This window comes from Pteronotus mesoamericanus, unplaced genomic scaffold (genome assembly GCF_021234165.1).
Source record: "Pteronotus mesoamericanus isolate MK-2021 breed Mesoamerican mustached bat unplaced genomic scaffold, CSHL_Meso_final contig_90, whole genome shotgun sequence".
Classification (NCBI taxonomy): Eukaryota; Metazoa; Chordata; class Mammalia; order Chiroptera; family Mormoopidae; genus Pteronotus; species Pteronotus mesoamericanus.
The window spans coordinates 4,098,966-4,112,692 of record NW_026555277.1 but is presented as its reverse complement, the minus strand read 5'-3'; the positions used below and the strand labels follow the sequence as shown (position 1 = coordinate 4,112,692).

The following is a 13,727-nucleotide window of genomic DNA, read 5'->3' as shown; positions in this document are numbered from 1 at the left end:
CTCAGGATTAAAGACTACTTTCAGTTTGACCTTTCTGGGGCTAAATTTTATCATTGTGTTTTCTGTAAAGGAAGGATGGCTTCAGTTATTTATTCAGTAAACACCTGCTAAGTAGCTGTTATATGCCCACCCGAGCCCTTCCTTAAAGTGGCCTGCAGTTGGGTTTGGAGAAGCAGCAGTTTTGTGGACCTTTCCTACACCCATCAAATGCAAGCGGATGACACACCAACAGGTTATCAGTCCCTTCAAGCTGGCCACAGGTTCTACCATTAACTAGCTACAGAATTACTAACCGAAAGAGATGTGTCTCTTAAAGAACATGTATATAAAGGACCCATGGACAAGGACAAAGATGGGGGTGGGGAGGATTAAATGTGGGAGGGGGGGTGGGTAGGGCAAGAGAGAGTAAGGGGGGAAAAATGGGGACAACTGTAATTGAACAACAATCAAAAAAGAAATATATAAGTATATCTCTTAAAATAGAAATGCTATTATCCAAAAATTCTCACATAGCAAGGCCTTGCCTCCAACTCAATTCAAGTAAGTAAAATAAAATTTAATCTGCCTATTATGAATACTCAAATATCCCTCAGTGTGGGGGTTTTAAGTTAAATAAAAACAAACAAAATTCCAATATTTGAATAGTCAGCAGATAATGAGAAATGATTACCAGGAAAATGAAAAGCATCTCCAGGCAACAAAGGCTGGAAGACATCAACTAGTCAGAGCATTTAAAATTCTCTATTGAAAAGGCAGGAAAGACAATAATAATAATAAAGTTGTAATAAGAACTTGAGGGAAAGAAAATCTTTGTAAAATAAATGACTGGAAGCATCACATTTACCTCTTTCACCAGTAAACTTTCTGCTTTGTGCTCTGCGTCTTCAGGTACTGTTGAGTACAATGTTCGGACATCCCAAGAAACCGTGGCGGCCTGAGAGGAACAAGAAGAAATTAGGCCCTTCACCATAAAAGGACTGTGCAGACCATTGTATCAAAAACACAATGGGGAAGCTATTTCCATCTTATCATTTGAAGAGGAGAGAAGACAGAGAAATTTCCATGGTTCCTAGAAATTTATTCTCTAAGAGAGGAGATCCAAACCTTCCTTTGATGACCACTTACTAGCATTATTACGATTACTGTTTTATCACTGATGTTCATAATTTTAAATTGTTCCCTTCCCTACAAGAAATGAAAATTTGGACATTTATATATTGGACAATATATAAATATATATGGTTTAATTCTATTGGTATATTTTGTTCATGCTAACCTAAATTTGAAATAAAGAAGAAAATTGATAAAATCAGCATTATTTTAATCCTACTGTAAATAATCTTTTGAATATCAACAGGGTAAATTTAGCCCTTGTTAGAAGCTGTTTGGGTGTGCCTGTGTACGACCACAATTAGGGATGGGAGGGAAGAAGGTACCTTGTTCAGTGAATCGGTACCTCGAAGAAAACAAGTCATGTTTTTGGTGTCTTGTTGTTGTTGTTGATGAAACGATTCTATTAATGGAATATACATAATCAAAAAGCATAAAGTATCTTGTAAAACAAAACATCTAATACAGAATTCATGGGTTGTTGCCTCTTTATATACCTTCAGCTCTATCAAGGTGGGGAGCGTGGATGTTGTAAAGCGGTAACTTTCCTTCACCAGGCACCAGCTCCCTGCTTCTTTTGGTTACAGGGATGCTGGGGCGATGACCCTGTCCACATACATGGTGCCAACAGTTGGGGTCTTCTATTTTCTACATTCCCAAACCCACAAGTGATTCATCAAGGTTTCTAAAGCACAAAATGAAGCTCATTTGAACTGTTTGAGATAAGGGATGTTTTTTCAAGACCAATTTTTGGAACCAATGAAAGTCTCAAACCCCTTCTTATTTGAAGGAAAGATGGGAAGGAGAGCGATCCAGTGGGATCTGGGGAATTCGGTCTTCTGAGTTCACAGCTGCTGTAGCCAATGGCATCATTGCTTTTCTTCCAGTTCTGGGCTCCTGTTTTCTTCAGGTTCCCTCTTTCTTTCACTCCTGATGTGAGCTCCGTGAGGGCAAGAAATTGGGTCTGTAATGTCAGTGCCTCATTTGGAGGCTTAATGGCGTCAGGAGTGTCCTACCTGTGGCCCGTGGGCTGCCTGTGGCCCAGGATGGCTGTGAATGCAGCCCAGTACAAAATCATAAATTTACCTAAAGCATTATGAGGGGTTTTTTTGTGCTTACATGTCACAATATATTTAATGTGTGGTCCAAGACAACTCTTCTTTTTCCAGTGTGGCCCAGAGATGCCAAAAGGTTGGACTCCCCTGATTAAATACTTACTTGTTGAAGGTGTTGGGTCTGTGTGAGCATACATATCTGTGTTCTGTGTGAACACGCATGAGTATGCATGTGGTGTGTAAGCATCTGTGTGAACTCATGTGATTGCGTATGGTATATGAGTGTGCCTATGTGTCTGAGTACGTGTGTACCTGATAAGTAGGTTCTGTGAGTGTTTATGTGTGTGTGGTGTGTGAGTATGCATGAGAATGCGCAGTACTCGAGTGTGTGTAAATATGCATGGTGTGAGTGTGTGTGGTGTGTGAGCAGATGTGTGTGCATGTGTGAGTGTATCTGTGTGAATGGGTGTGTGAGTATCTGAGTGCCTGCGGAGCATGAGGCTTGGACCTGGTGAAAGAGGAAGAATGTCATGTGAATCTAACAAGAACAGAGACTAAGAAATAATGAGAACACTATGTTGAAGATTCATCATACAGTAAAAATCAATGCTCATCCTGAACCACAGCTGTGGACTGAGCTGTGTGGACACACACACAGGGAGCCATCGCCTCCTGTGGGAAGTATGATAGGGAGAATTTAAAATTTATTATTATCTAGAATTTATCTTTTTTCATTTCTTTTGAATTTCGTCTTTCACCTTGTTTCTTTTTTGTTATTCACTCTGTTAGATAAACAGTGAATGAATTCAAAGTTTGAAGTAGAAGATTAAAATCCAAACCTAAATTGAGCTTTGGGGATTATTGCTGGACTTTGATTATTTGGGGATAACTTATTTCTTGTTTGGACAAATAATTTTCACATACACAGTGTCACTTGCTTGGTTTCCAGGGAACATTACATAGTATAATCCATTGTCAAGATTAGGGATTTTTTTTCCCCTCTCATTCAAAAGCCTTTCTATACTTCAGCCACTATTTTCTAATAAAATTTTTATATAAAAAGCACACAATTCCTCTTTTTCATTATGCACTACAGACGCCCATTCATTTCTTGCCTCTTGAAAAAAAATTGTAGCTATTCTAAATGCTCTCAGTCTGGTGGAGAGCAGAGCAACATGGACCCACTGTAAGCTTCCTGTTCAGTAATAGTTCAGCAACGCCATACACCGACTGTCCCACTAAGACCACCACCCAGTGGTATAATACGACAGAGTGAATACTGAGCTACTTGACCAAGTTTTTTTTCCCCTTAATGGTACGTTTTTGGAACGTGAACTCAGGTTTTCAGTAATAATAATTACATGGCTGCTTGATTCATGATGTCATATAGTAAAGATAGAGCCTCAATACATAAGCTAACACTCACATGCAATGTATGAGATTGGAAATTCATTCAGGTCAGGGCCATAAAAACTGATCATGTGCACAACAGCTCTGAGTGACTCCTGATGACCTCTAGTTATGGAGTGACAACAGGGGTTGAATCACGCCCATGTAACCGTGAGATAAATCTAAAACATTATTTTACAATATGCATGCAATTACTGCACATCTACCACCTGGAACAGAATACAGAAGATACAAGAAAAGGAATACACGTCACATAACATACTATTGATCTCAGTTCTGTTTTCTGGTAATACTGGAGAGTTCGCATGAAAAAGCAGAACGCTTCTGAAGAGTTTCAACTGTAAAACTGTGGTACTTCTGCTCATTTGTGACTTCTTTAATGAGTCTCCTTTGAAGCAAAAATAAATTATCAAATAAAAAGAAAAGTATACAGAGTCACATTTGTTAAGGTTACAGAGAATTTCTTTTCTGAGAATTGGATGCTTTCAGACCACTGCAAATTGCCTTGGCCACAACAGACTTCCTGTTCTCTTTTATGAACCCTCTGGTCGACAATCAGTAGAGCTCAACAGCATGAAATGGAGCTGAGGCTGCCCAGGAAGGCAGCCGAGCTCCTCTTTCGGTGGTAGCATTTTCCAAGGGGCTGTTGTCCAGAGACAAAGCATTTGGAAATGGAAACTATCAGTTTAATTTATGAAACAATGCATGCAGGCCTGTCTTTGGGTTTTCAGGTCCATAATACTCAGACATCTGAGGCTACAGCTCTGTCACCTTCCTGTTCCTTCTGCTCTTCAGTGTGTAGTCTTGGTGGCCTCACCAGTCACCATTCCTCAGACTAAAATGACCACAGATGACTTCATTCCAAGCACATTGGGGCCACTTCTCAGTTGACCAAAGGCCACTCTCAAAGTCTAAGAAAGAGGCTGCTTTTCTTAACCTGGGGCTGAGCACAGCTTCCTGTGACAGCATTGTAGATCCCAGCTGTTCCAAAAAGAGGACACAAATGATGGGGTTTGTATGCATCAGCCAGTCCCAGCTTAAGAAGTCAGCAAGGTTCACAGCAGGGACTAGTAAGTAACACTTCGTGATCAAGTCCAACCTAAGCACATGTTCAAAAGTGATCTTCACCTGAATTTCTCAGACTAACACTGACAGTGCCTTTCTTTCAGTTTAGTAGAGCAGGCACTTATACATTAGTTGCTTGAAAACCAATTTTTTCCCTTACATTCGGAACAGTGTCGTTTTGATTTTATTTTTTTAAATACATGAGAATACCACTTTAATTCCTTCAGTGTGCTTTAAAGGGGAGGTCCTTGTTTTGCTGAAGTCAACCCATATGGGGAAGGCACAGATAGTGAGCAGTCACCCATAACTGGACAGCTGTCCTCATCCAGCCAAGTCGCGCATGGGGACGTCTCCATGGCAATATTTAAGTGTCTAAGTACCGAGGTTTGCAGACCTGGTTCAAGTTTTACTCTTGGACTAGCAAACCAGTGAGCAAGTCATTTCACCTCTTTTTTTGTGATTCATTTTCCAGTCTTTAAAATATGTCTCATCCCTTCTAAGGAGGTGAGGACAAAATATTCTGCATATGGAAAAACATGAGCATGAATAAAGTCCGTGCTTCAGTATTCAGATACTTATGCACCAAGTCTTTCCCTTGGCAAGGAATCGAGGCTGTCTTCTGATCTCACTGTCCAAGGAAGGGCACAGTGAAGAAGGCCGCTGGCTGTGAGGCCAACAGACACGGTCCCGTGAGGAGCAATGGGCCTCACGTGTGAGCTGACCTGCCGCGGCCACCCCACTACAGCACCTTCCCACGGGGCTGCTCACGTCTCTTTTTTGATGCAGGCTCCGTGCTGCCTAAGCCTTACTCACGCTCCCCTGCCTCTCGGAAGACTCCTTTCTTTCCTCATCTCAGCTTTAGTACAGGTGTCAGCTGCTTTTGAAAAAATCTTCTCTAATTCATGCAACATGTATTTTCTCTTTTCAACTATAAGATTTACTCTCTGTATCATATATGAAGTCTGCAGCTTAACTAGAGATTCTTTTAGAACCAAAAGCTCTGCTAGTGATCAGTGAAGTCAGTCTTTTTCTGTGTGTGTGTGTGTGTGTGTGTGTGTGTGTTTTGGTTTTTGTATATGTGCAAGCCACATTAAGTCTGCTTTGGAAATAAATTATAACAATAAATGAAATGTTTTGCCACGTTCTTCACTGTTTGTTATATTTTAATTCTCTTAAAGAATGAAGTACTTGAACACAGACATGTCTAGAACAATCTCTTTTTTTTAATTTGTTTTTTCAAATACATTTGTCTTTTTTTAAATAACAATGCCATTGAGACAAAATTGACATGCCATAAAACTCACCCTCTGATGTTTAGAATTCACTGGTCTAAGTATATTTGCAGGGTTGTGCAACCATCATCACTATTTAATTTTGGAACATTTTCATTACCCCAAAAGAAACTTAATATCCATTAGCAGTTATTTCCTAATCTCCTTCCCCCTCAACCCTTGACCATTACTAATCTGCTTTCTGTCTCTGTGAATTTGCCTATTCTGGACACTTCATGTAAATGGAATTATACCATACGGGGCCTTTTGTGACTGGTTTCTCTTTTCCTTCACTTAGTGTAACAGTTTCAAGTTTCATCCATGTTGTCACATATATAAGTGCCTCATTGCTTTTTAGGTGGGATTGTTTATCTATTCATCATTTGGTGGACAGGTGGGCTGTTTCCACTTGGGGGTTATCATGAGTTATGCTGGCTATGACAGAAGTGTGCAGGTTTTTATTTGGACACATGTTTCTACTACGATGGAGCCCAGAGCAGTCTCCACATAGTCTTACTGAACTGAAAAAAACACTCTACGGTCGTTTCACTAGTGTACCAATTAACTAATGACACCACTCACTGTGGGATTTGGGGAGTGAATACTTCTCTCCAGTTGTGCACCCTATTTTTCTAAGACGCAGCTGACCAAAAGTAGGTTATTTAGATAGAAACTCTAATAGCAAAGTCAAGGTGCTTATGTTTGATTTCCATCCTCACAATTACTCTCCATCCTTGAACAAGAGCCCTTTCAAATCTCAGCTTCATTAGCTTGTAATTGAGAGTAATATTATAACTTAGAAATAACCTAGTTTGACAAAGACTATTACTTAGCTTTTAAGTGGCAATTACAGTATGCTTGCGTGAACACTGTGAGCCATTTAAAGCCTCAGAAGCCAAGGATTAAAAAGAAGTTGAGATTCCTGTAAAATGTTGTGTCTCAGTAAGAGAAACAACAAGAAGCAAAGAACTTACGACCTTTTTGCTTTGCAATTAAAAAAAATATTAAGGCCTTTCTGCTTCCTCTCACCAAATGACCCACGTGGCTGCTGAGTCTGGAAATCCCCACATACCAGTGTCTTTTTATAGCTAAAAACATACTATGAAAAGAACAAGCCTCTGGTATACTAAAAAAATCATAATTCACTCAGTAATAATAGCGAGCCAATGAAAACTGCAGGATGTACTGAAGAGCTGGGAGATACAATTCTAATATGCATCAGGGATTTGATATAAAGAAAACTGTGAGAAGATCGTAACTCTCTAAACAGCCTCTTTCAGGTGCGCAGCACAGACCTTGGACTTTGACCACAGCACTGCCCCGTGTTGAAAGTATAACCTAAGGAGTAAGCACTGCTCCTTGTTTATATTGGTGATGTTCACACCTTAGCTCACAGAAGGGGGCCCATAAGGCTGAGGGGCGAAAGAGCAGTTTTCCTGGTGTGGGCAGGACCGAAATAAAGGTGATAAGACTTTCTCACCATGTGGGATATTGCTAGTTCCCAGGCTCTACACTTTCTTATTTAAGTTCCACACCTTCCAGAAATGATTGCACCTCAGGCTCTCTGCATCTTTCTCTCAATAAGAAACTCATTTCTGGCTTTCTCACCTTTTGTCCTGCATTTTCTGCCTCTCCTTAAATGGAATCACTCCCTGATGTGATTCAATGTGTTCCTGAAACTGTCCTTTAGCTTTTCCTTTCCTTCTTACTCTCCTTGCCTGTTTTGTTAAGCCACTAGTTGGTGGCTAAGTTCTTCATTTGTTGGTCTTAAGTTTCTATTGCTACCAGCTTCAAAAAGAAAAATGAGAAAAACAAGAATTGCAAATATAATTATAAAGTAATTATCGAAGTTGTACATGTTTTTGAACTGGGTTAGTGAACGCATCTAAACAGCCTCTTTCTCGGGAAACATAGTTAAGTCACCCACGAGATCATCACACCAGCTCTCAGAACCCACGCACCAGGAGAAACCTTTTCTACCTGCTGTGCCAAGATAAAGAAGATGCTTCTACTTCAGTCTCTTTACTTGGAAGAAGACGATTTTAATTCAATGTTCAGTGATCTTTACTGAATGCCCATGAGCCAGACATTGTGTTGAGTACTCGAAATACAGTTCTAAACTGATTTCTCCCTTGCCTGATAACAAAAAGCATGTGAATAAGTTCATTATGTGTTAGAGGGAGGAAGTGAGCCAGGCTCTGTACTAGGTCAAATGAGCCTCTGGGGAAGGGGGTCATGTTCTTGGTGCTGCTTCTTCAAGGTGATATGTTGAGCGGTGTCAAAAAGGAAAACACAGTAATGACCATTTTTCTCATTAACCAGATAGGCCGATTACTTCATTCTCTTTATTCTCAAATTTCATTTCAGAATGGCCATTTGGTTCCTAAAAGGATTGGAGTTATATTCTAAACTAATAACCGACATAGTTCTGAAATAAATACTCACTTTGCACTTGTGTTGTGGCAAGGGCCACCCTAGTTGCTGGGGGTCTTGCAATGATCATGACAAAAGACATCCCTGTCCTACCAGAGGCTGCAGGTTAACAGTGAGGAAGACGAGGAGGGGAAAAGCAACTCGAGCGCTTTCTAGGTAGTGATAAGTGCTACGAAGAGAAGCCAGTGGGCTGCTTGGGCAGCGCAGCACAGTGTGGGAGTGGGGTTGGCTGAAGTCAGGGACGTGTCTTTGGAGAGGCAGCGTTAGAACCAAACCATGAATGAAAAACAGGAACCAGCATGCAGAGAGGGAAAAGGCCCGATGAACGTGGTAAGTTCAGGGAATGGAGAGAATGCTAGGCATCCTTGCAGTGAGCAAAGGAAACCAGGCTAGGAGATGAGGGCTCAGAGGTCACCAGGAACCGGATGACTGGGACAATGGCAAGAAAGAGCTTGACGGGACACTTGAGACAATGAGAAACCACTGGAAAGTTTTAACCAGATGCCTGGCATGATGTGACTTGCATTTCTAACAGCTTTCTCTAAATGAATTGAGTGGAAGTAGGAAAGAAGCAGGACGACCCCTCAAAGGCAACTTCTGGGGATTCAGGCCAAAAATGATGACGACGACTTAGGTCAGGAGGACGGATAGAGAGAAGCAACACAGAGCTTCTTGATCTTCTTTAACTATAAGCATTCTTAATCAACTTTCTTTTTCATCCATATTAGGGCACACACTTCTTAATCACAGGGTTTTTGTTTTTCCTGTCAGTCTCACTCGTCGAGGAAGTGCTGTTCTATATTCAGTGCCTTGTGGGTGCTGAATAAATATTGATTAAACAAACCAAGTAATGAAGCATGTCTGCTCCAAGTGTGGGTGCTGGGAAATGTAGAAACACTGAAGTGAGCTGAAGTCTGGGCTAAGGACCCTGGGGAGCTTCCCTGCTCCCTTCCACCTGGTGATACTTGAGGGCCGGGGTGGTCATCTACTTCCACTTCCCATGGGATGAGTGGAGACTGTCCACACACATGCCACAGAATCCTCACCATCGCCCACGGATGAGCCTGGGAAATGATCATCCAGCCTGGTGACTAGGAGGTGCCCTGTGACATGTGACATGGGCTGTGGATAGAGCAGACAAGGGACAGAGAGCTTTTAAGGAAGGCTCTTTATTCCACATGAAGGAGGAGGAAAAACCCAAAATGTGAACACAACTCATGTTAGCAGGGATCTGCATAGCAGAGCTCCCCAAAAGTAAAGGGTCAGATAAATATTTTAGGATCCTCTCTCTCTGCTGCACTTACTGCCCCTCTGCTGAACTCTGCACGTGTATCATGAAAACAGCCCTGTGCAATAGGTGAAGAAAAGGGCAATGCTGTATTCAAGTAAAACCTCATTTATGGATACCAAAATCTGAATTTCACATAATTTTTATGAGTTTCAAAATAGGCTCTTGTTTTCTTCCACTATTTAACCAGTTTGGTGAAGAAAATACAACAAGGTTGTGTTAAAAATATACATAAAAATCATCCTTAGTTCACAGGACACACAAAAATAGGCAGCAGGCTACCCACGCGCCACAGTTTGTCAACTCTTTCTTTGTAGAGCAAGAAAGAGGAAAACCTGTCCATCTGAATTTTGTTCAAAAACTGGCAATGTTATGTAGTAATAATATTCGACATTATCCTTTGATTTAGCCGGTGCTTAATGCAAATAATAATTCAGCTGTTTGAGATGACATTTTCTGATAATAGGGACTCGGTGGCATCATATGTCCCTTGAGTACCTGCTAGTTGGAAGCCATTCTCCCGACGAGTCTCCCAGGGTCTTCCTCACCCTCTTAGATGTTCTAATAACATATACCAGGTCATCTGTCTCCCTTGAAACACCTCAATGACTTGCCAGTTGCCTTTTGAATAAGGTGCAAAATCTTACCCTGTCCTTGCCTGACCTCCTGTCTAACTGTTCCCTCTGCCTACCTACACTGCTCTTCCATCTCAGAGCTCTTTGGGGCCTTTGCAGCAGCTTCTTTCGGCCCAAAACACTTCTTCCTTTCCTCCCCAGGTTTTAGCATGGTAGGCCCTCCTCCAGAACTCAAAATTAAGCTCAAATGTCACTTTGATAGACGGGTTGTCCTTGACCATCCAATCCAACCCAGTTCTTCTAGTCGGTCCCTATTGCATGGCCCTGTCTCATTTTCTTCACAGAACTGCTCTTTACCCCAATTGCTGTTAATTCATTTGCTTAGTTGGTTTTTTTTTTTTGGCCTGATTCCTCCCACCAGAAGGTAAGCCCCATTAAAATAAGGTAATTTCTGTCTCATCACTGCTGTTTCCCCATTTTGAGATTCATGCCTCACATGAAGTATTATACTTTCTTTGAATGAATAAAGGAAGGACATAGTCTGAGGGGTGACAGACTATTCTACTAAGAACTGTGCTAGTATATTACCCCAGTTGGGAATGAGGATAACTGTGTGCGATGGGGTGAGGGTTGGGTAGAAGAGGAAGACAATGGTCTTGAAGAATAAGTAAGGATCAGATGTCAGAGAAGCCCTCGGGCAATGCTAATGTTTTTGCCCTTTGTTTTGATGGTACTGGAGGTGGCCACAGAAGGCCTGTGAGCAGGCAAAGGATAAAATAATTTAGTGTATTTACTGAAATGTTCACATTGGGAAAATGAAAGTATGTTATTGTATAAACCATTAAGGATGGCAAAGATCATTCCATAACCAGACCTTCCTTAACTTCAATGAGTGTGGAAAGATGCCCTCAAATGAAGTTAAATTCAGTGCAAATGTTTCATCCCGTCTACATGCCTCCACTTTCTTCTTGAGTTGGGTAAACAGAGTAGCTTTTGACATGTTTCTGAACAACAGAGCTAGAAGAAAAGGTTCTCCAAAGTTTTGAGGGGTGTGTGTGTGTGTGTGTGTGTGTGTTGATGTTTGACAGGAAAAAGCTGTTTGTGAAGTTTGCCTTCAGTCTGAGAGAAAATGAGGATGTGGAATTAAAAAAATAAAACATGGTTCAACTTTGTGTTTGCAGTTCAAGACCTGGTGGCCTAGTCCAACCACAGAAATGAGATTTCTACATGAGATAAGCCTTTCTTCAAATGTGTCAAACACTAAAGTGGGCACCACTTAAAATTCTGAAAAGGATTGGAAGAGGTTTTCCCCCCACCCCCAACTATAAATCTGTCTCCTTTCTTCATTCTTCTTTGCACTTGGAACAGAAAGTTAACTTTCATATACCTTCTTTCTTATTAATCCATGGAAGAAGGTGAAAACAGTGAAGCTTGAGAAACCAGGAGGTAGATCTACCCCCAGGTTAAGGGAAAGAATAGGGTCCGGGCCATTTGGGGAAGTGTGAGCTCTGAGGGCACAGAACTCTGCAAAGGTTCCCATGTTAGTAGCCATTTCCCAGCATGAGCCTGAAGCTGCTTTTCCTCTGCTTTCAAACGCTCCTGTTTGTGATGTCTGAGAGTGCCTTTCTTTTAGGAAAATTTACCACCTGCCCATTGAGATCTCTGTTTTCATAGTTGGATATTTACTAACCATTTTTAAATTTTTAAAATGGGCACAAATGGAATGGTTGGGACGCGTGGGTGCTCAGCATCCATAATTTTACTGTGTTTCCAAAACAAATTCCCTTTCCATTCATTCTCTTCGCCGCCCCAAGAGCAGTCTGTGTGTCAGGGAGAATTGTCCAAGATCACAAACCGTCTAGGAAAATGTGCTGGCCTATCTTTCTTTGCTTATAGTCCTCACCATTTCCTTACTAAAGGACACCCAAGATTCAGGGTGATTTTTAAGAACTACATCTTTTCTGCCAAGGGAGTCCAGCCTTTGCCATTGGTTTGTTACACTGGCTTGGAAGCTTTTGGTTAGAACAGGCCTGAGGGAGGCCATGAGGCCAGGGAGGACAGTGGTTAGAAACATTGGCAGGGCCACAGTACTAACTGGACCCAGGCGGCACCCCATGCCGCTCCCCTCCCTAGGGGCCACCATGTCACTGAGCCCTTATCTCCCACATTTATGAGGTGCTTGGGCCCTTGAAATTGCTGGATGTTGACTCCCACTGCAGTGACTGTGAACAAGGGTAACCACAGGAAGGGCTGGACTCCCCTTGATCAACAAGAGAAGAAGACACCTTTGGGAGGGTCACCGGCAGGGCCCTCCTGAACTTCAATGGCTTGAAAAGAACACACTTACTGAGAAGTCATCAGCGGGAAAGAAGAGGAGGTCTCGAAGGGGATCATTCCAATGTGTCTTTTCAAGTTCTTCAATGACAGTCTCATAATCCAAAGGCTCGAGAAGCTTGGGTTTTTCTTGCTGTGGGAAAAGAGAAAGTGATATTAACCATGGGCAAATACAACCTTCTTATTGCCTGCTTAGGTTCCATCCCTTCATATCGCTGGGCTTGCTCTGACAGTGTGCAACCCTTCCAACAGACTCACAGAGACTCCAGGCATGTAGGGCAAAGCACATAACTATTACTTCCAGATCTGAAATAATAGGAGAAGATCCTGAACTACTTGACCTCCCTCTCAGTAATTCAAGCTGTCCGCACTGAGCCTTGAAAGGTCATGGTCTTTAGCCCTATCACAGCCATAGACTGCAGGTTTACATAAACTTTACCTTTGTCAATGGGAAGAGGCGCCTTCTGTTACTTGTTATAGTCTTATGATGATGATTGTCACTTTTGCTGAATTAGATACTTCCTGGTGAGGTCTACTTGAGTCTATTTTAAAATGCCGGCTCCCTACTAGCAATCAAAGTATCACAAGCTGTCTTAGATGTCACTGGAGCATGGATCCTGTGTCAGGATTAACTGCTTGGCTCTGAGCCTCTTCGCCACAGTAGAGAGAAGTTGGGTAATTCCAACATAACTGAACAACATAACTATTATGAACACATATGGTGAAAATGGAGAAGAGTCTGAAAAATAGGTAATTGACTGCATTAAAGTCCTGAAGCCAAGAAGAAAGGCACTTCCCTCAAAGAAACTGCCCACAGCACCAAAAATATAAATGCTAGTGGGAGAAGGAGCGATTGTTTCATTATAGGGTTGTTATGTTTACTCTCAACGATGGAGTACAGAAGAAAGACTTAAACATTATAGAACGGAAAACCAAGGACACAAGCTGAGTTCCTTGGCACTTTGATGAGGTATGTATGCCAGCCAAAGTGACAAGAAATGGTCGTTTGGATTACTTTAAGGCCCCTGGAAGCCGGAGTGGTCATCATGAAATTCGTATGCTGGAACGATCTCATAAAGGAAAAAAAAGTTTGTTTTTTTCTTTTTCACATCAGTGATATCAACAGTTTCTCACCAGCCTCGCCCCTCTCCAGTCTGCAAAACACCGAATCAGCTTCCATTTCTAA

At 41.7% G+C, this 13,727-nt stretch overlaps 1 protein-coding gene across 1 annotated transcript in view; it reads right to left on the bottom strand.

Annotated features, from left to right (window-relative positions):
• The window catches only part of DOCK10 (dedicator of cytokinesis 10), a 223,034-nt gene that overhangs the window by 108,586 nt on the left and 100,721 nt on the right, over positions 1 to 13,727 (bottom strand). The window contains exons 2-3 of the mRNA XM_054585607.1: positions 12,555 to 12,674; positions 845 to 934 (exon numbers count right to left, since the gene is read on the bottom strand). Of these exons, the coding sequence (XP_054441582.1) occupies positions 845 to 934; positions 12,555 to 12,674 (210 nt within the window). The remainder of the gene's footprint in view (positions 1 to 844; positions 935 to 12,554; positions 12,675 to 13,727) is intronic.